Raw genomic sequence first — 20230 nt, 5'->3', positions numbered from 1 at the left:
CTTCACAGCACTTCACCTTCCTGAGTCTTGGCCAACTCCCAGTTCCATTCACTGTCTTCCTGGCTTTCCCACTTGGGCCAAATGGGAACAACAACCTAGAAAGAATTTATTGGACTGAAAAGTGACTGAGTCTCCCCTTGGCCTCGGCTCTTTCCCACCTCAGCAAAGCTTTCCAGACTCACATTTCCAATGGAATCTAAATCTAGAAGGATTTAGATCTGCTGAAAAATGCTAAATCTAGAGTGTTTGACTGTGTTTGAAATTTTTGCCAGTTCCTCCCACGTCTCATGTTATGAACACTTTATAGATGCTTGGAAAGAAACCTTTAATACTTGTATTGTGTTTTAACTTGCTTTCCTTTGGAGGCAGGGAATTGTCAAGTAAGTATCCCTTCCATTCTGGAAAAGTACAGGTGCTGGGTAAACAACCAGTACCAAGTGTTCATGCAGAATCCACAAGCACCAAGGGTTAATACTTAAAATCTGCTAAATTTGCCACAGTGCAGGTTTCTTGCCCTTGCTCCCCTCATCTTTAGTTTTGAAGCACTGCAGCTGTAACCATATGCTTGTGAAACAAGAAAGAATCATTCTGAGATTGCTTTACTTTTCAGTTTCTTTACTGAAAATCAAGGTGAAAAGCAGCAAATTGCGTGTGTATATATACAATGTGATGTATATATAAATGCACAGTGTTTGTGCTCGTATGCATACTCTACACTGTATAATATGTTGTATATTATACAACCTGCGTGTAACCTGGAGACGAGCCCTGTGTTGAATCTCAAATGACACCTTCTGAACCGTGCTGTAGCCCCAGCGTCCACTCACTCTCATCACAGCCCCAGCTTGCTTTTGTCATACACTGAAATGTCCTTAGGTGAAAGAAGAAACCCACAGATTTCATTTGAAAGTCCCACTAAAACAGAAGAAAGAGCAGATGCCCTAGGAAGGGATAATTAATGTGCAGGAAGCGTCTAGTTGTGAGAACTGGCATGCCCGTCCTCAAGATTTTGCTCAATTTGGCAGAGATGATGTCAACTGGGGGTGTCATTTGGTAGAGATGTGCTTTCTCTCCCCATCCTTCGTTAGTGATTATAATACCATTTGGTCCAGTTATCACTCATGATTATATAATGTGTTTTTGTTGAAGAGTTTCTGAGAAAATAAAGTACCTTGTTTCCCCCTGTGCAAACTCCCACAAGCTGTTCTAGCAGGCAAGCTGACCTACTGAGACATGCTGGGAATTATCAGGCTAAATTATGAGTCAAACTTAATTTGGGAACCAAGCGTTCATTATGCATCACTCCCTGTGATATCCAGGAGGATGTCATCATTTTTTTTCTGACAAGCACTTTCTCCCTAGCACACTCTAAAATAAGCATCATCCCCTGGTGCAAAGGCACGGTGAGCGTGCAGGAAGCATTGACAGGGCTTCCTTTTTTCTCCCTATTCTGTAGGCGCTTTAGTGCAGAGTTTGCCCAAGACGCCAGGGTATGAGCTTTCTGAATTTGTAGACTGGTGCACTCTTTCATTTCTGTTTTAGTTCTTTGCTGGCATGCTGGGGAAGCATGGTTTGTGCCACACAGGAATGTCTGTTCACTTGGAAAATGCTTGTGCATGAATGAGGTGGTTGCTAATGCTGCTCTAAACTGTACTAAGTTTCTTACTTGGCTTTGTTTGCTGCTTCCAAGGGGATCAAGGTAACGCTTTTTCTTTGCCTCTCCCAAGAACAGTAACTGATATATATGGAATGTGCAGCAAAAGCTGGGACAGGTATCCCTTCATCCACCAGTTTCTTAGACTTACAGTGTGATTTAAGGGAGCCTAATGCCACCAAGAAGTGGCCTGCTCATCAGGTGTCTATTAGGACTTCCTCCTTATAAAAGCTGTTAGTTGAATTTGGAGGTCCCAATCCCCAATACTGAGAAAGGACAAGCAATCTTTGGTGTGGTGGTAGCAGCAGAATGTAGACTATAACCCTAAGGTATGGGACAGTATAAGAACCATGCAACCTTGCATCCCTCTGCTTCCCAACCTAAGGCCTGTTCCAAAGCCTGGCTTGTAAGTCACAGGACATCCTGATCTTTGACTACCTAATTCTGAACGACACTGGCATATCCCTGTCTAAAAAGTGGCCAGTGTGTTCAGGGAGTGTGGCCTCTTAGTCCCATGTATAGGCTCCTCTTTAGTTAAAACAAGTCCCCAGGTCAGAAGCTCCCTCTGTCCCAGGTAATGCTATGTTAACCTTAGGCCCGGCTCAGCACTGTGAACCTAGGCCTAAGCACAGGGGACCACTCCTGTTAGAACCTGCCTTTCCTAGGGTGGTAGAGGGAGGAGGGCAGGCCAGAGCAGCCCCGGGTTGAGGGTGCTCCGGTGGGGAGGAGGGTGAGGAGTCTGGCCCTGGCCTCAGCCGGCCACCAGGCAAGCAGCTGGCAGCCTCTTGTTCCATGCTGTCCTTCCTCTGGCTTCTCTGTGTTCCAGACCACCTGTTAGCCGAGCAGCTCCTCAGCCTGAGAAACTCCAGAAGAACAACATCACCAAAAAAAAGAAACTGGTTGAGGTGAGGAGATTAAACTATTGTGGTTCTAAACTGATACTGATGTTCTGAGGCTGCCTAGAAGACATCTCCGTCTTTCTGTCCCACGGATACCATCATGAGAACTGCAGTGGATCTGTTGGCTCCCCGTTAGCCACCTCTCCCTTCTGTATAACATTGTGTCCCCCCACCCCTGGGACCAGAATCATCCACTGAGTTCTAGTCCTTATGTCTTAATCTCTGTCATCAGTGCCATCAATGTCATCAAGTCTATCAATGCTAACTCTAAAATGTCCCATTTTCCTCAAGCCTGGCTCCCTTCCCCTATATCTCCTCAACTCAGGCCCTCTGCATCCCTTTCATGGACAAGAAGGAAGAGATGGGGGAAAAGAGCAGTTATTCACTGTCTTTAATGGTACATGAGTCCTTTCCAGGTGACACTTTACATACTTCACATGAAGTGTTTTGTGCAAGCCTCTCACACACGAGGGTAGGTAGGACACTGTGGGCGGGAAAGTTAAGGGAGTGGTCATGTCCAGTGGATAAGACCACCACCCTGGGGAAAGATGTGGGCTCCGTCTTTGAGATTTAAAGAGCAGCTCTAGTAAACCTATCTACATGGAGGGACCAGCCAACTCACAGTTCATGCTTTAAAGTATAAATCAAGGGGCCAGGGATTTAGCTCAGTGGTTCTGGTGCCTGTCTCACAAGCACAAGGTCCCAAGTTCGATCCTGGGTACAAAAAAATAAATAAATTAAAAAGTATAAATCTTTCATGTTTGATCCCAGCTTTAGGAGCCAGGAGAGTCCCACTTTGCCACTGGTGTTCAAATCCATGGTTTCAGAACCTTACCCAGAGCCACTTTCCAAGCTCATTGCCTGTGATTCTCCACTGCAACTCAAATCTCCAACCCCAAACTTACCACTTAATGTTCTTGACTTTGCCTTGGACTGTCAGGTCCCAGTGTTTTGATTCCTTCTGTTTCGAAAGCCCCTGTCTCTGCTCCCTACACCCAAGACCACCTTTAATGTCTTCTCTGCCTGATCTTCCCTGATGCCCCTTACCCTAACCCCACCCCCCCTCCATCCCCACCCCTCCCCCACAGCCCTCATCACATCTCTAGTGCCTGTGTTCTCTTAAATTTATCTTCTCTTCTAGACTGTAAACTCAGTGATACCAGAAAACCTGTTTTCAGGGTTTTGTGTTTTTTTAATTGCAAAGGGGACGTTTTTGAGATTTATCAGGGACCACTATACCAGTAAGGAAATACAGCTAAGCATCAGGAAAAATGGGATCCATGGCCTGAAAAGCTGGAATGACATCTCTCTTCGGCCTTGTGTATGTCTAATGCCTTCTTCCTGAAGACTTCTTGAACTTTTGTGCCTGTACATGGTTAACTGTAGGTGCCTCCCAGCACCTGAGTTTGTATCTCCTCAGCAAATTAAACAGCTCAGCCTACCAGTGTCCCCAGTTCCAAGTACCTAGTCAGCTGTCCACTTGGTCCAGGAGCAGAGTTATGTATTAAACGCAGCTTCTGGGGAGCACCTTAAGCGGGGGAGTCTGAGAGGTAGGTAGAGACTCAGTGAGCAGAAAGGAGAAGGCCTTTCCAGATGAGAGATATTTTGTGTTTGTTTTGGTTTTTTGGCTGTATCAGGGTTAAACCCAGGGTCTTCACACTGGGCTATATCCCCAACAATTAAAAAAATTTTTTTTGAGATAGAATCTTGCTAAACTGCTAAATTGCCCAGGCTGGGCTTGAATTTGTGATCTTCCTCTGTCTCCCAGATTACTGGAATTATAAGCAGGTGCCAGCAGAGAGATATTTTTTAAAAGCAAAATCATAAAGATATGAAACCTTGTGATATATGGACAAAGTAGTGCCCAAAGAGTGAGACAGTCAGATGTGGAAAGGGGTTCACTACACAGATTTAGAAGTTTGAGCTTTAGCCCAGAAGCAGCAAAAGGCAATGAATGCTTTGAGTAAAGAGGTGTCATGGTATTTAAGAGAATTAATCTGATGTTTCCAATTGGCAAGCTTTGAAGAGAGGAAAGGCCAGAATCAGGGAAACGAGAAAAGAGGGACCCACATCCTGTTGACCTTATGCCCACCAACAAGAAGAGTGCCAGGCATAGGAGAGCTGCCTGGTACATCTGTGTTAAACAGAATTAAGAACTGATCTGAATCAGCTGCTGCTCTGTCATAGATGACAAGACAGGAAGAAGAGAAAGACTGAACCCAGCATAGTATCTCGTTGCTGGGGGAAAAATGCAAATGTGCAGAAACTTTGTAGGACAAGTACCAGCCAACAGAGCGAAAGTGGCATTTGCCCAGTATTCTGCTCTGCCAGTCTCAGCCCCCTTGATGGGAGTTGACCAGAGCAAATCTCTGAGCTGCCATTGAGCTCACCTCAAGAGTGCCTGCCAAGGCACAGGCATAAAACCTCTATGTAACCTTTATAGGGCATCAAATCTATAGAGCTTGGCTTACCTAAAAGAACCAGGAAATAAATCTGGCTTAAAAGTCGCTATACTTCTGTGTGATAGCCTGATACCTCTAACATTTCAGAGAACTGAAGAAAGGATTGTGTTTTAATCTCAGCGAGTCAAAAAACAAAACATTTCAGTGAATGGTGGCCTCCCCAACCTCACCCTTTCCATGACATCTGTGGCTGTTCGTGTAGCATGGGTTTGTCCTTCTGCTCTTACTTCCTCTGAGGGTAGCTTTAATCTGTGTGTGAGCATAGGAGCTGGCTCTGGACCACGTGTTTGGCTATAGAGGATTCGACTGCCGCAACAACCTGCATTACCTTAATGACGGTGCCGACATCATCTTCCACACAGCAGCGGCTGGCATTGTTCAGAACCTCTCCACAGGTAGCTGGTGGGGGAAGAGCTGCCTTCCAAACACCCTGCCGTATGTTTTCCCACTCTTTAGATGCCCCAAAGCTTAATCATTCTCCTTCCCTTTAGAGCCATTCCTCTCATTTCCAGGCTAGTATTGTTTAGTCCTGGAAACAGTCAGAGTCAGTTCTAGGACTCAGTGCCCTCTTCCATTCTGGCCTGAGCTCATCCTGATGTTAAGCCCTAGAGGGGAGCTATCCATACTAACATGAGATCCTTCAGCATTGAGAGTAAGATGTGGGAACAAAGAAACTCCTCAGAGACTAAAACCAAGAGCAAAGTGGAGGGCAAATTTTTCTCATTAGTTTAAAATAGTGACCACTTTTTTTTAGCAGCTCAGACCTTTGAAGTTTTGTTTGTTTTGACTCTTGAGTCATATTTACAATGAGAATAATAATAAACAATAAACAGAAATACCCCAATGTGTTCTTTAACAGCATGACAGCTCCAATTAAAAAATTGTTAAACAGAAATATTTCAGACAGAAATATCCAAAAGCTAACAGACATCCATATCTTTGCCACCAGATTTAAGTATGATAACATTTTGTCTTATTGATTCATATTTCAAAACCTTTTTTCAATTTTTATATTCCTTTTCAGTTCTGTGCAGCTGTCATGCATAGATTTGACAGTGAAATCATCAAGTATATATTGATTTATGTCTCTATTGGGGAAGAAGACTTTGAAATCTTCAATACATTTCTCAGTTTTCTAGCCACATAGTATTGTAGTAACAATGTGCTATTTCCTTGTATATCAACACCATCTTGCATATCATCACCTCTCTGTTCTTGGCATTTGAGTGGTCTTACAATGGTCACTTTGGAAATCAGCAAACTCATTTGCTACAATAGATGATAAAATATTTCTTACCCTTTTTTCCACTTTGCTTGGCATATGTTGAATTAGAGCTTTGGGGATAAAGCCATGACCTGTGCCATCCAGGTACCCAAGTGGATTGATACTTGGAGAATAGAAGTGATTAAAAGGGTTCCCTAGGTATTTCTCACTCCATGTTGTATTAGTCACTTTCCTGTCACTGGGACAAAATCCCTAACACCTGAAACTTAAAGAAGAGGTTTATTTTGGCTTACAGTTTCAGTGAGTTCAGTTCATGGTTGACAGGCTCTATGGCAAAAAAAGCATGGTGGAAAGGCCTGGTGTAGGAACTCTTCTCACATCATTGTGGTCAAAAAGGAGGGAAGAAAAGAAGAAGGGTGAGCAGCAGCAGGAGCGGCAGGCACAGCAGCAGCTGGAGACAAGAAAATACTTTTCCAGGTCACATTCCAGTGATGGGTTCATCTCATAACAGCGCGTGCAGCTATGAACTCATCAGTTAAATTAACCTACTGATGAGGATAGCACCCCCATTATCCAGGAAACTTCCAAAATCCTTGCCTCTGAATGTAAGACTTTTGGGGGACAGTTTAGATCTAACCCATAACACAGACTTCCCTTTATGATGAATAAGTGCCATTTTGCTCAGTAGAACATTACCTCTGGAGCCTGTCCCCTGCCTTGAGCAGAAGTAGACAATGAGAAGCCATCAATCCTGTGCGCTGGGGAGGAGGAAACCTTGAACTTTATCATTTTGGACTCTAGAAGCCTTTGTATTTGTATTGTTCTCCAGACCCACATACGTCAGTGAGAAAGATTGAGGTAGAATTTGAGTGTATTTGGTGATAAAGAACAGGTCTTCTCCTGGACCTATGAGAGAATATGTGAATTTTTTAAAAAGATCTCCAGTCTCCCCAGTGCTGATTCTGAAAGTGAGAATCTGGGAGCTTTAAGCTCTTGCTTTGATAAGGAATCTCCAAAGTGTCCACATCAGCTTTGAGGTTACCCTGGAAGGTGTTTAGTTTCTGTTCACCTTCCTGTGATCTCTCTCCTAGGCAGCCAGAGCTTCTACCTGGAACACACAGATGACATCCTTTGCCTCACAGTGAACCAGCACCCCAAATACAGAAATGTGGTGGCCACCAGCCAGATAGGTAGGACGACTTGCAGCAGTTAAGCAGGGATGATACTTTTTAGCATTATTGGAACACGAGGTGTTTGCCAACATTCATCCATTCTTATTGATGTTGCTATTGATTTTTTGAACTTTAAATGTATCTATGTCATGTAAGTTGACACATCCAGTGATTGGTGATTCTGAGAAACCATAAAGGCAGACAAGAACCTGATAATCCATAAATGGTTGGTCTTCATCCCTGTGAAATTGTGAGGATAATTTTTAAGACCCTAGAGAGGCCCAAGACTGAAGATAGTGCTTGGCAAGAGTAGATCACAGTATGTGTGCCTGGCTCTTCTGGATCCTAGGAAACTGCCAGTAACAAATGTGAACTGATTCACATTTGTGAAAAATGTTTGTTCATATGTTTTGTTTTTATTTTGTCATTTCAAGGGTAGCTTTTACACAAATATTTTCCTGCTTGTTTTCATTGAACCCATGTCCATTTTTAAATTTAATTTGGAACTTTCTGATGCTGGTGTTGAATGCTTTACTATTAGAAACATGACTTAATTTAGCTGTTGTTTTCCCTTGACGCTTCTTCATTGCCATTGCCCACCCAATGCAGGTGATATCACGGAAACCCCAGGTAAGGCTGTTCCATCTGTGAGTAGTTTAAATCTGCACAGCAAAATCATGTCAATGTATCATGTTTGCTGATTGTATCTGGTTGAGTTGCAGATACAAACCATTGACCTCACCAGTTTGCTTTGTATAAAATCCTCCATAAGTGTGTGTTTGTGTGTGTGTGTGTGTGTGTGTGTGTATGTATGTTGGACATAAATGTCCATAGGGCTCTGCCTTCAATAGACTTGTGTTCAAAACAAGTTTTCCACTGTCTTTCTCTGATCAGGTCAGACTATAAGCCCCTTATGCCCAGTAACTGTAATGCCCCTGCAACTTGTCTAAGGAAGATGTTAACTTGAAAGCAACCATTGCTGTGTTCCACTGTTCACTGTTGTACTCTCCCACACCCAGGAACAACACCTTCGATCCACATATGGGATGCCATGACCAAACACACCCTCTCCATGCTTCGGAGCTTCCATTCCAAGGGGGTGAATTATATCAACTTCAGTGCCACCGGAAAGCTCCTGGTATCCGTGGGCGTGGACCCTGAGCATACCATCACTGTCTGGCGATGGCAGGAAGGTAAATCATGCTGGGCTGTTCTCTTCCCTTCAGGGGGCCTTCGGGTGGCATGGATTAAACTGGAAGCCAGATCTCCCTCACTCCAAAGTCTACCAGAAGAGAAGCTGCTCCTTATATGCCGCTGCGAAATGCCCACCACCACTACCCCAAGGCAGAGGCTGGCCAGGGAGTTCTGAGATGCTTACAAAGGGTCTCTAAGTACTTTGGGAAGGTGTTGATGCTGGCAGCTTTCCTCCTCCTCCAGCAGAGGCAGCATCCCCCCATTTCTGTCTTCACTACTTTCCTACCCAAAGTCTTCTTTCTGTTGGCCCCTGGGTGCTGCTCCAGCCTTACCACCTTTGTCGCTGCATTGTAGAAACTGGGATGACTAATAACACTATGATCTCAGGAGCAAATTTTAATTTTTAAAATATTTTTATATTTTAACTTTTTGAAATGGGGATTCATCTTATAATTGAAGTTTATATTTAATGTATTTCTTTATTATTCTCCCCCAACACCACATACACACACATACCACACACACACACACACACACACACACACACACACACACCAGCTTCTACTAAATTTATGGTAGTCATACAATTAAAGATGGTACTGCTTTGGCAAAAGCAGATCCAATTAGTGTGGCCATTAATGAGGTCTGTCTACAGTGGTATCTGGGACATGCTGAGCAGGCAAACGGAGAGGTGGCACTTCTCCAATGCAGGGCTCTAGAGTTTCATTATTACTTCATCTTCCCATGGAGGGGCTGGGAAGGGGCTGCAAAGAGATAGGGATATTAGGAGGAAAGTACCAAACCTTCCTGAGCCCCCATTGGAGAAAGAGGTGGGTGGTTTATTGTATTATGGATGAGATGTATTATATTCCATCTGGAGGGAGCTAGATCCATAGTATTTCTAGAAAACTGCACTGTCTCATTTTTTTTTCATCAATATATTTTCCCCAAGTAGCCCCATAATCTGTCTCTCTGGGATTCTGATTCTGCTCCTGGTAATGTCATGTGAACTGCTGATTAGCTGGACTCAGCTCAGGTCAAAAATCTAACAAGTTAATTTATGGACTCAGTGCATCCTAGAGCTAGAAAGACTAGAAATGTCTTGAGGCCAGTTAGGATTGATCCAATGGAGAAATTCTTCCCGGTGGGCTTTGTTCTTTCCTCTGCCTAAATACTCCCAATGATGTGGCCCTTGTCACTTCACAAGGAACCCCCTCACTGTTGGAAAACTCTTACTATAAAGCCCTTCCTTAGTAAAGCTGCAACTGGCTTTTCAGTGCCTTTCTTCTCCAGTGCTGACTCTAGTTCCAGGTCCTGGGATGAAAGTTAAGCACAGCCCCACACACAGCCTTGTCTTCTTAAGTTCAGGTTCCTGCTTCTCACTCCCTCCAGACAGCACCTGCTCTGGCCCTGCCTTGGCACAGACTCTTGCTCACCCAGGCCCCTTCTGATCTTTCAGGGTAGAATTGGAGGAGCCAGGCCTTTAAACAAGTTCCCAGGGAAAAGAGAAGCCTGCTCTTTGGTAATGTTCTCCTATGTTATTGTTGGAACCAGTCTGTACAGAAGGCTTCTGAGCACATGATAACATCTAGCAGGTCACCACAAGCCACCACCTCCTCTCAGTTGACTGAACATGACCTCTCTTCTCCCTTCTTTAGTGTAGCCTTTCCTTTACTTAAAATCCTGCTTATAGATAAATAATATTTGTTTGAGGAGGTTTATGTACTTTTTTGTTATCCTCACAGAGCATGTTAATATATTCCTTATTTGTTAAAGGATCATTTTGAGAAATGCATGCGTGCGCACGTGTGTATGTGTGTGTGTGTGCATGTGTGTATAAGTTATAAAATAAAATTTTAAATGAACTTGTTACATAAAATGTGCATTGTTATATTCTACGTATGTCTATATAATTTTTTCTGAGCAGACTAGAAGCAAATGCAAAAAGAGGACAGGAGTCTCCATAATTGGAAGTATCCATGCGATTAAAGCAAGGGAAAAACAATGACTTAACAAAAATATGCATCCAATTGTTATTTTGCATTTCCCTTATGACTAGTGATATTGATCCTCTTTCCATCTCTTCATTAGCCACTTGCATCCCTTCTTTTGTAATTCACCTAAAATCCTTCTTCTATGGGTCATGGGAGGTTGTTTTGCTTATGATTTGTTCTTTTTAAATTATTGATATTAATGCTTTGATATTATTTGATATTAATCCTTATAAGAGTTGCAAATGCTTTCTCCCAGTCTGTCTGTCTTTTAACTTTGTTTATGGTATCCTTGGAGACCATGGGTTTTCAAACCTTAAGCTCTAGGTAAATGGTAGAGAACCTATAGTACGTGTGCTGCAGCAGGCTGTTTGTTATCACTGGAAGCTCTAAAAGGTTCACCATCCCTGCTGTAGGTGGTGAGATATCATTACAGTAAATCAAGGTTCCAGATGCAGGATGAGACATACAGCTAGGAGAAGTGACCAAGTAGGTCACCCCAGCTTCCTCTGGATAGGGTTCCTTTGGGGATCATCTGAGGGGAAACTGCAGGCCGAGCTTTGTTAAAAACTCACCAGCACCACTCTAGTAGGGAACCATTATAACAATTTTTTTAAATGTAAAATGAAAACGATTTGCATAAATAATAAAAAGAGGGGAAGCAAGAGAAGGAAATTGGAGCTAGAATATTGAGAATAAGTTAAAAGAAACTTGAAAGAAAAATAGAAGTTTAAAATTTTAGGTGTTAAAAATAATGACATTAAAAAAAAGAGAGTTTTCAAATGTAGGCTAGAGAACAAGAGGAGCCAAAGCTGCGATAATAGTAATTACTGGCACAGAACACTCACTGTACAAGCCCTGCACCAAGAGCTTCACTTGTGTCAATTCTTTTGATCCTGATAACACCCCATAAAAAGGAACTATTATTATGCCCAGTTTGCAGAGGAAGGAACTGAGGCACAGAGAAGTGAAATAATTTGTCCAAAGATATTGAATAAGTAAATGGTGGACTTGAGATTTAAGACTAAGTTTAAGTGGAACTTGGGACATAATAAAAAGAAAAATGGATCAAAGAGAGGAAAGGTAGATATTTTAAACCTAAAATGAAAAGAGATGCAGAAAATTTTTTAAAGAAAAGAAGCACAGAGAATATTGGAGAGAATAAGAAAATAAAGGATATTGAAAAGAATCTGAGTCGCCAGTGACATCCTGGGAGGGAAATGAATTCTGTACCGATGTTGGAGGAGGGAGATGTGGACACCCTTAAGTCATTCTGCTGTTCTCCTTATGTGGAAGTTCCGCATCTCATGGGCCATCCTCTTCCGCTCTTTCACAGACACCTGTGTGGGTGGGTGGGGTTCTGTTAGAAGCTTCTGCTGCTCTGGATACTTCCCAGACACTGTCTCCCCACTCTTTGGGGATAGCATCCAAGGGGAGAGGGTGCTGTTGAAGAAGAAGGCATGCTGAGACGTGCCTGAGCCCCCTGGGATGGAGACCTAGCCTGGGCCCAGCCACCTCAGCCTGGCCCACACAACGAGGGAGGGCCAGCCTCACTGGACTGTGCCCCCACACAGGTGCCAAAGTTGCCAGTCGAGGGGGTCACCTGGAGCGCATATTTGTGGTGGAATTTCGCCCTGATTCTGACACGCAGTTTGTATCCGTTGGGGTCAAACACATGAAGTTCTGGACTCTGGCAGGCAGCGCCCTGCTTTACAAGAAAGGGGTCATCGGATCCATGGAGGCTGCCAAGATGCAGACGATGCTGTCCGTGGCCTTCGGTGCTGTGAGTTCCAGCAGATGCTTCCCCAGAGGGTACTCTGAACCCTGGTAATGGGCAAGGGGGTGGGAGTTTGGCCAAGAAGCTCAAAATAAAACTATTTTCACATTATCTCTTCTATTGGCGTCTTGGCAATTAATAGTCCCTTAGCACAGATGGGTGAGTTGAGTGTATTTTCCCCCATTTTTTTGGGTTAAAATGGTAGCCAGAGAGAGGAACCCAGCCCTCCCCCAACCCTGGCAAGTGATTCCAGGGCAGACCCTGATATGCAAGCCCGCAGACCTGGGTTTAGGTAACTACCAAGAATGCTGGGAACAATTTCTTCCCAACCTTCTGCTCTACACATCACCCAGTTACCCCCCTAAGTAGGCCATGGGGTCCCTCAGCCAGTGCAACTCCCTTAAGTACAGTTCAGAACATTCATTTCTTGGTCCTTTAGGTGTGGATTTATCCACCTTCTACATGAGCCACAGGAAGTTTTCTTTCAGACTGCAGCTTGCCCCTTGCCCAGTGTCACCTGGGGCATGCTTCTATTTGTGCAGAGCCACACTCTGTGAGGAAGTAAAATGCCCAAACCAACTAAAGAGAGAAAGTTCAAAGCTAGGTGATTGTCTTATGCTTTCTGTGGCTTTTCTGCAAATTCTACTGCTTTGATCAATGTAGAAGATCAAATTGTTTATGCACATCCTGTCCTCTTAACAAAGGAGTAGGTAGCTGGGAAGGGACCCTCTTCAGTGTGTTCGTCATATGGAAGGTGTTTCTTTGATTGCAGAATAACCTCACTTTCACGGGTGCCATCAATGGAGACGTCTACGTCTGGAAGGACCACTTTCTCATCCGGTTGGTAGCCAAGGCTCACACAGGCCCTGTGTTTACAATGTATACCACCCTTCGGGATGGACTCATCGTGACTGGAGGCAAAGAACGACCGTAAGTGGAAGCACCTTTTGGACAACTCCTCCCTCGTTACTGTCTTGGGAGAAAGTGACAAAAGCATCTGTAAGGTGGAGAAAATGCAGACTGTCATTTTCCTATCTTTTTTATGTTAGGGAGGTGAGTCTGCCATGTGTCCAAAACTTTAAAAGAGAGAAGTAGAAAAGTGGTTGCTGGTAGTCTTAAACACCTGAGAGGTGACACATGCCAGTCATCCCAGCTACTCAAGAGGCTGAGAAAGAAGAATTGCAAGATCAGTCCTCTTAACCAGCCTGGGAAACTTAGCAAGGCCCTGTCTCAAAAAATAGAGATGGCTGTAGCTCAGTGGTAGATCCCTTGTGTAGCATATTCAAGGGCTTGGTTGAACTCTGCTGGGGGGAAGTGGGGGGTGACAGAAGTTCCAGTGGAACAGCAGGAAAGATACAGCAATGAAGCATGAAGATGAGAGAAACATTCTCGGAGGTCTAATGAAAGCGTAGTCTGACTTTTCAGATTACACTTTTTTCCTCCAAAGATAGTAGCATTTGAAGACACTTGAGGAAATCTGCAAGGTCAAGGAGTTGTGATTGCTCATCAGGAGGACCTAAGAAGGGGCCGTACTGGAAGGTCCATCCATACTGGAGGGTGGCCACCACCTTGATGATTGGGGGAGAGGGGTGGGGAGGGTCATGAGAAGTCTTTGGGCAAGGATAATAGCTGGGTGGTTTATGTTTTTTTAGGACCAAAGAAGGAGGTGCTGTAAAACTGTGGGACCAGGAGATGAAGCGCTGCCGGGCCTTTCAGTTGGAGACAGGACAGCTGGTGGAGTGTGTGCGCTCTGTGTGCCGAGGCAAAGTGAGGACAGCTAGCCCTCCTTGAGCTCCCCACAGACCTGGCCAAGGGAGGGGGAACGGGTCCCAGAGAGCCTTTCCAGACAGCCACTTTTCCTATGCTAGTTGGTGCAAGCCTTAAAACAAGTGTCTAAGGCGTGAATTACACTGTAGTGGAAGTGGCTTAGCAGAGTCAGACAGACTTGGGTAAGCTATGACTCTCCAGGGAGAGCTGGCTGTGTGGCCCTGGGTGTGCTTCTTCACCTTCACCTTTCTGCATCCAGCAACTGGAGCTCCTGTGCTGTGAGGGTTGCATGCATCATACATGACAGTGCCCTTTGTTATTCCTGATACTATGTGGTCATCCAGGAGATGTTAGCTATTATTATAGATAATATTCTTATAAACTGAGAGGTTATTAAATAATCAGTAGGGAAAGAGTAAGGGAAGCAAACTGGCTCAAGTCCACTGGTTTTCAACTCATATTTTGGCTGAGTGTTAAAAACAACTGAGCTCTCAGATCAGAAACACAGGGGTGTAGCCTCGACCTGTGTATTTTTCTCTTCTTCTCCTTTTTAAATTACCCCAGGAGATTCAGTGCACTTGTAAACAAATCTCTTAACCTCTATTTAATATCATGTGTTTATATTTTTGAATTGGTATCAGCCTAAGAATTTGCTTTCTAGATGTTCTCCATATAGAAAGGCAAATTTGCCTTTGGAGTCCATGTACACTGAAATTAGGGATATTGTTTCTAAATAGTTAAGTGACAGTCATCTGAAAAGCTAATCATGGGAAATGGAAGTGGAAGTAGGCCCAGAACCTGGAAGTTGTTAGGAAGTAGACCTTTGTTTTGTGAGAGGAAGAACTTAGTGCTTATGCTGTCCAAGACCAGAAATGGACTGCTGTACTCTGTAGTGAGCTTGCAGTCCCTGGGATATTCTAGCAGAGGCTGTTCCAGCTCCCACCCAAGGTAGTTAATGGAGAAAAGGCAGAGCAGGAAGGTGGAAATTATTACAGATAGATGGTTTAGTTACCAATCCCCTCTCAGCTCTTCCTACTTTAATACCAAGCAGCAAAACCACTTTCCCAAGTTTCTTTAATAGTGTTTTCTTTATTGTGGCAAAATATCCATAATATGATACTCATGTTAAGCATTATTAAGCATAGAGTTTGGTGACGTTAAGTATATTCACATTGTTGTACCCTCCATCCACAAAACTTTATTTTATCTACTGAAACTCTGTCCGCATTAAACACTAACCCTTATCTCCTCCCTCCAGTCCCTGGTAACCATCATTCTACTTTCTGTCTCTATGAATTTGACTGTTATAGGTATCTCATATGAGTAAAATCATACAGTTGTCTTTTTTCTAATAGTATTTTGGTTACCACAGGGAAAAATTTTAGTAGGAACCAAAGATGGAGAGATAATTGAAGTTGGTGAAAAAAATGCTGCTTCCAACATCCTGATTGATGGACACATGGAGGGGGAGATTTGGGGCCTGGCCACACACCCCTGCAAGGACATCTTCATCTCTGCCGGCAATGATGGCACAGCCCGGATCTGGGACCTGGCTGACAAGGTAAGGGGCCCACTCTGCCTGGCTCAGAGGCTCCCAAGTGGTCTTGCAGCCTTGGGAGCAGTGAGGAGTGGACTTCTGTCAAGCTAAAGCTGTGACCTGGGAAAGGTCAGCCACAAGTCAGCAATTAAATTAGAAAGCCTAGTAAAAGAAGTCTCCTCACACTCAGTCTAGCTTTTAGCTGTATACTCATCTATAAAGTTTTATAGTACAGAAATGATCTCATTGAATCTACAAAACCTAAAAAATTAATTATGATTTATTGTCAAATGTTCCCAAATATGTTAATGTATTTCCAGAAAAATCCCAAGGTTTCCCTTATTGCTTGGTGAAACAATTTTAAAGTTCACCTGGGGTAAAAATGTAAAATAGTGGGCCAGGGATTTAGCTCAGTGGTGCCACCGCCTGCCTCGCAAGTGCAAGGTCCCGAGTTCGATACCCAGTACCAAAAAAAAAAAAAAGTAAAATAGTAAGAAATATTCTAGAGGAAAAAAAGTGTTACCAAGCCTCAATCCTCATCTAGTCCAAAACAAGTAAGGTTTTAATAATTAAAATACTTGATTTTGTTTCAAAATGGCTAGTAAATGTTTTAGTCATATTTTTAGTGGAAGAGTCAAAGAATAGACATGCAAAAGCATAATGTGGTTGCTATACTAAGTTAGTTGTTAAATTTTTAATTAATAGCTATCATTTAATCAAATACCTACTACAGAGGACCCCAGGGCTGGGGATTTAGCTCAGTGGTGCCGCCGCCTGCCTCACAAGCACAAGGTCCCGAGTTAGATCCCCGGTACCAAAAAAAAAAAAAAAAGATCTAGCTACAGAGGACCCTTTACTTATGAACTCAATTTCTTTACAAGTGCTGGTTTTAACTCAAGTTGGTCAATTGAAGGCTCAGGCGCCTCTACACAGCCTTCAAAGTCTCTCTCCTGTACACAGCCAGATCTCAGTGTCTTAGAGAGACACTGGCCCAGGATTTCTCAGTTAACCCTGCACAGGGCAGGATATTGTAATGTTCCTTCCAGAACTCTTGAAGGGTTAAATCTATCTAAGACCATCTGGAAGCACATGCTGCCGGCATTAGAGTGGTAACTCAAGACTTTGTTCATAAGTTAAAAGTAAAATTCCAGTCATAACCCAGGTTGTTCATGGCATGTCACGTTAGTTGTAACTTGAGGGTCCATTGTACTACTCCAGTATATACCACTACTTCATGACACTGTTGTTAATGTTACAAATGGGAAAACTAGGAAGTAACTGACCTGAACACCCCCAACTAGTAAGTGACAGAGCCAGAATTCAGAATTTGAGCTAGCAGATGCTGAAGCTTAAATTCTTTCCCATAAGCAAGAAGTTGGCAGTGGTTCAAGGGCCAAATCTGGCTTTAGCCTATTTGTACAAGTGAATGACCTGCAATTTATAATACCTAACCCCATTTACAGAGAGTTTGTCAAACCCAGAACTGAAACATGCAGCCCCCAGTTTCTTTAATCAGAAAATACTGCCCACTTTTAACGTGAGAACCATGAAGTATGCTGTCTACCATGGCAACAAGGACAGCCTAACTACTCTGCCAGGAGCTGGTCTTCACTGGGATCAGCTGAGGAGGCCTGGGCTTAGGTGACTTTCTTTGTGTCAATGTAGAAGCTGTTAAACAAGGTGAACCTGGGCCATGCAGCCAGGTGTGCAGCCTACAGCCCTGATGGGGAGATGGTGGCTATTGGCATGAAGAATGGAGAGTTTGTCATCTTGTTGGTGAACAGCTTGAAAATCTGGGGAAAAAAACGAGACCGAAAATCTGCCATCCAAGATATCAGGTACGTAATAAGTAGGTGGTCTGAGCAGGGAGGAGACAGGTGGGTCCCATTCCAAATGGGCCATGGATGGAATAAAGAACTTGGGTCAGTTTCACAAATCAGCTGTGAAAGGATACCCCTCACATGTTTAATTATTTGCTAATTTCCCTAAGAGTGTAATAAAACTACCTGTAAGATGTCATCTTACAGAAGGCTGCATCTAGCCATTTCATTCTGTGGGATTTGATATGGAGAAACTGTTTTATTCCATAGAATGAAGAGAGAAGCTAACTATGTGTAAGTCACACACGTAGATAGTATGTGTGGATCTCACTGTCTTTGGGTCTAGGAGGCCTGTCACAGAGCAGCCTTCATGCCTGACCAGCCCCAAATTGCCTCCTCATGGACCATGTTCTTGGATTGCTTTTTCTAGAATCAGTCCAGACAACCGATTATTAGCTGTTGGTTCTTCTGAGCACACAGTTGACTTCTATGACCTCACTCAGGGCACAAGTCTGAACCGCATTGGCTACTGCAAAGATATCCCCAGCTTTGTCATTCAGATGGATTTTTCTGCAGATAGCAGATACATTCAGGTATGCTTCAGGTTCATTTATGTCAGGGGCAATCTGTAATAATAATAATGTCTTGTATTACTTGAATGCTTATTTCTTATGGTCTGCTTATTTTATAAATGGAGAAATGGGGTTAGAGAACTTAAGAAAATAGAAATTTTAAAATGTAGAGTTATTCTTTAGTTAAAAAAGAAAAAAGGAAACACATGGCCTAATTATCTTTAGCTTCCCTTCAAAGCTTTCTAATTTCTAGTTGTCAGGCTGCACTAGGCTATGTGTCTCTTACTCATTTCATTTTCAAATTTTGCCAGCCAAAGTGGTCCCTCCAAACTTGGAACCTGGACTTCAGACAGTGGACTTGGATAAAGAGCCCATCATTGGGACTCGGGGGAACCAACCTGTGAGGGGGCATGGAGATGGCCTGACAACTAAAAATAAAACAGATTTCTCTAGCACTCAAAAAATTGTTCATTTGTGAGCTTAGAGTTGGATACTCACTGTGAGTGGAGAAAGGATGCATTCCTTTATTCATCAAATAATTACTGAACCAGCACTATGCTAAGCTTTTGGATGGACAATATGGGCTTGGTTCTTCTTGGAGCTTGCTTTATCACGGAGAAGCGTTAAACAATTACAAAATATACATGTGACTACAAAGTGTGATTGCATGGAGAAGGCAAAGTACAGGATGCTGGGGAGTATTTAACAAGGTGCTGAATATAGATTTGTTTCCTCACTGAGCAACTGATATTTAAGCTGAGGACTGTAAGATGTGTAGGCGTTAGCTAACAAAGAGGGGCAGGAATACTGTTGCAGCCATCTGCATGAAAAGTTTGAGGTGGAAAAGATCTCGGCTTATTCCAAAAACAGAAGGAAAGCCAGGGTGGCTTGGGCAGAGGCACTATTGGAAGCTAAAAATGTAGGCAATGGCCATTTGCTGGCAAATGTTCCTGACTGGAAAAAGTCATGGTTGCTCTAGAAGACTTACAGGAAAATGAGTCACTAGACTCTTCTGAAATCAGCTGCTGTCCATGAGAAAACTTGCCTTACCTCTCTACCCCAAGTTCTTGGTTCTCCACAGTGTATCTAGATCACCTGGAGTCTATTAAAACCAATTTTTAGGTCCCACCCTCAAAGTGTCTGATGCAGTGGATCTGAAATTGGGCCAAGAATTTAGATTCCTAACAGGTTTCCAGATGATGGTCAGGAACCACACTTGGAGAAGTACTGGCTTAGGACTTTGGAAAACAGTGAGAAAATGGATGGGAAAACACCCTGCTCTATGAATTTTGCTGTGGGCTGGCCCTAGACTTTGCAGCTTGGAGCTGAGCTTCAGTTTGGAGAAAAATCACAGGGATACATAGGCAAGGACTATGCTCTAGAAAATAGCACACCAAAAAGGGAGTCTTTTGGACTAAAAAAGAAAGTTGATACATCAGCTCCCTTTCTACTTGCAGGTGTCAACAGGAGCCTATAAGCGCCAAGTGCATGAGGTCCCCCTGGGGAAGCAGGTAACCGAAGCCATGGTCATTGAGAAGATCACCTGGGCTTCCTGGACAAGGTGACTGAAGAAAACATATCTTGAGGAAGAAGGAACAGGGAATCTACTGTCCCAGGCTCTGTGATGGCTAGGACCTGAAGAAGCACAGAAATAGAGCTTTTTTTGTTTTGTTTTGTTTTTCTTGTGGGAGTGAGGGTGGGAGGCTTGATTTGATCTGGGCTTTTTAAATGTAAAGTCCCTCCTTTAATATAATCACTTCTATAAATTCCCAACCCCATTCAACAAGTTTGAAGGGAGACCATCTTCCAGCTTTTGACCATCCCAAGTGTACAGTGAAACCCCCAGTCATCAGGGGAAGGGAATGGGAAGGCTAGGATTGCTGTTCATCGGGATGAGAAGCAATGCCTGGCCAAATCAAGGGATGAGACTATCCAAGCCTTGAGTCTGAAGGAGCCCCCTCCCTTCTTACCATACATATATTCAAGAGGACTATGGGGAAGAGGGAGTCAAAGATGGGGTAACATTTCTTTCTGGTAACTTTTCTTTATTAGAGGACTCAGGCAGAGGGGGTCAGTATGAGCTGGTACAAATTTACAGAGGAGGAAGGTTTCGATGCTTCCATGACAGAACAGCCATATGACCATACAGAATTAGTAAAA

At 43.4% G+C, this 20230-nt stretch overlaps 1 protein-coding gene across 5 annotated transcripts in view; it reads left to right on the top strand.

Annotated features, from left to right (window-relative positions):
* The window catches only part of Eml6 (EMAP like 6), a 294345-nt gene that overhangs the window by 269832 nt on the left and 4283 nt on the right, over positions 1–20230 (top strand). For 4 of the 5 annotated variants that reach the window (XM_087216378.1, XM_087216379.1, XM_087216377.1 and 1 more), the window contains 12 exons: positions 2481–2559; positions 5281–5410; positions 7332–7430; positions 8022–8042; positions 8432–8605; positions 12172–12380; positions 13147–13304; positions 14027–14141; positions 15514–15702; positions 17344–17516; positions 17929–18091; positions 19528–19631. In XM_087216378.1, coding sequence (XP_087072504.1) covers positions 2481–2559; positions 5281–5410; positions 7332–7430; positions 8022–8042; positions 8432–8605; positions 12172–12380; positions 13147–13304; positions 14027–14141; positions 15514–15702; positions 17344–17516; positions 17929–18091; positions 19528–19631 — 1614 coding nt within the window. The remainder of the gene's footprint in view (positions 1–2480; positions 2560–5280; positions 5411–7331; positions 7431–8021; positions 8043–8431; positions 8606–12171; positions 12381–13146; positions 13305–14026; positions 14142–15513; positions 15703–17343; positions 17517–17928; positions 18092–19527; positions 19632–20230) is intronic. The other variant, XM_004867282.3, reaches the window with a different exon arrangement.

The sequence above is a fragment of the Heterocephalus glaber genome, unplaced genomic scaffold (assembly GCF_053883595.1).
Source record: "Heterocephalus glaber isolate CG9 unplaced genomic scaffold, H.glaber_assembly_v1.0 deba00001457, whole genome shotgun sequence".
NCBI classification, from domain to species: Eukaryota; Metazoa; Chordata; class Mammalia; order Rodentia; family Bathyergidae; genus Heterocephalus; species Heterocephalus glaber.
The sequence above is the reverse complement of the archived record's forward strand: the minus strand, read 5'-3'. Positions and strand labels throughout refer to the sequence as shown.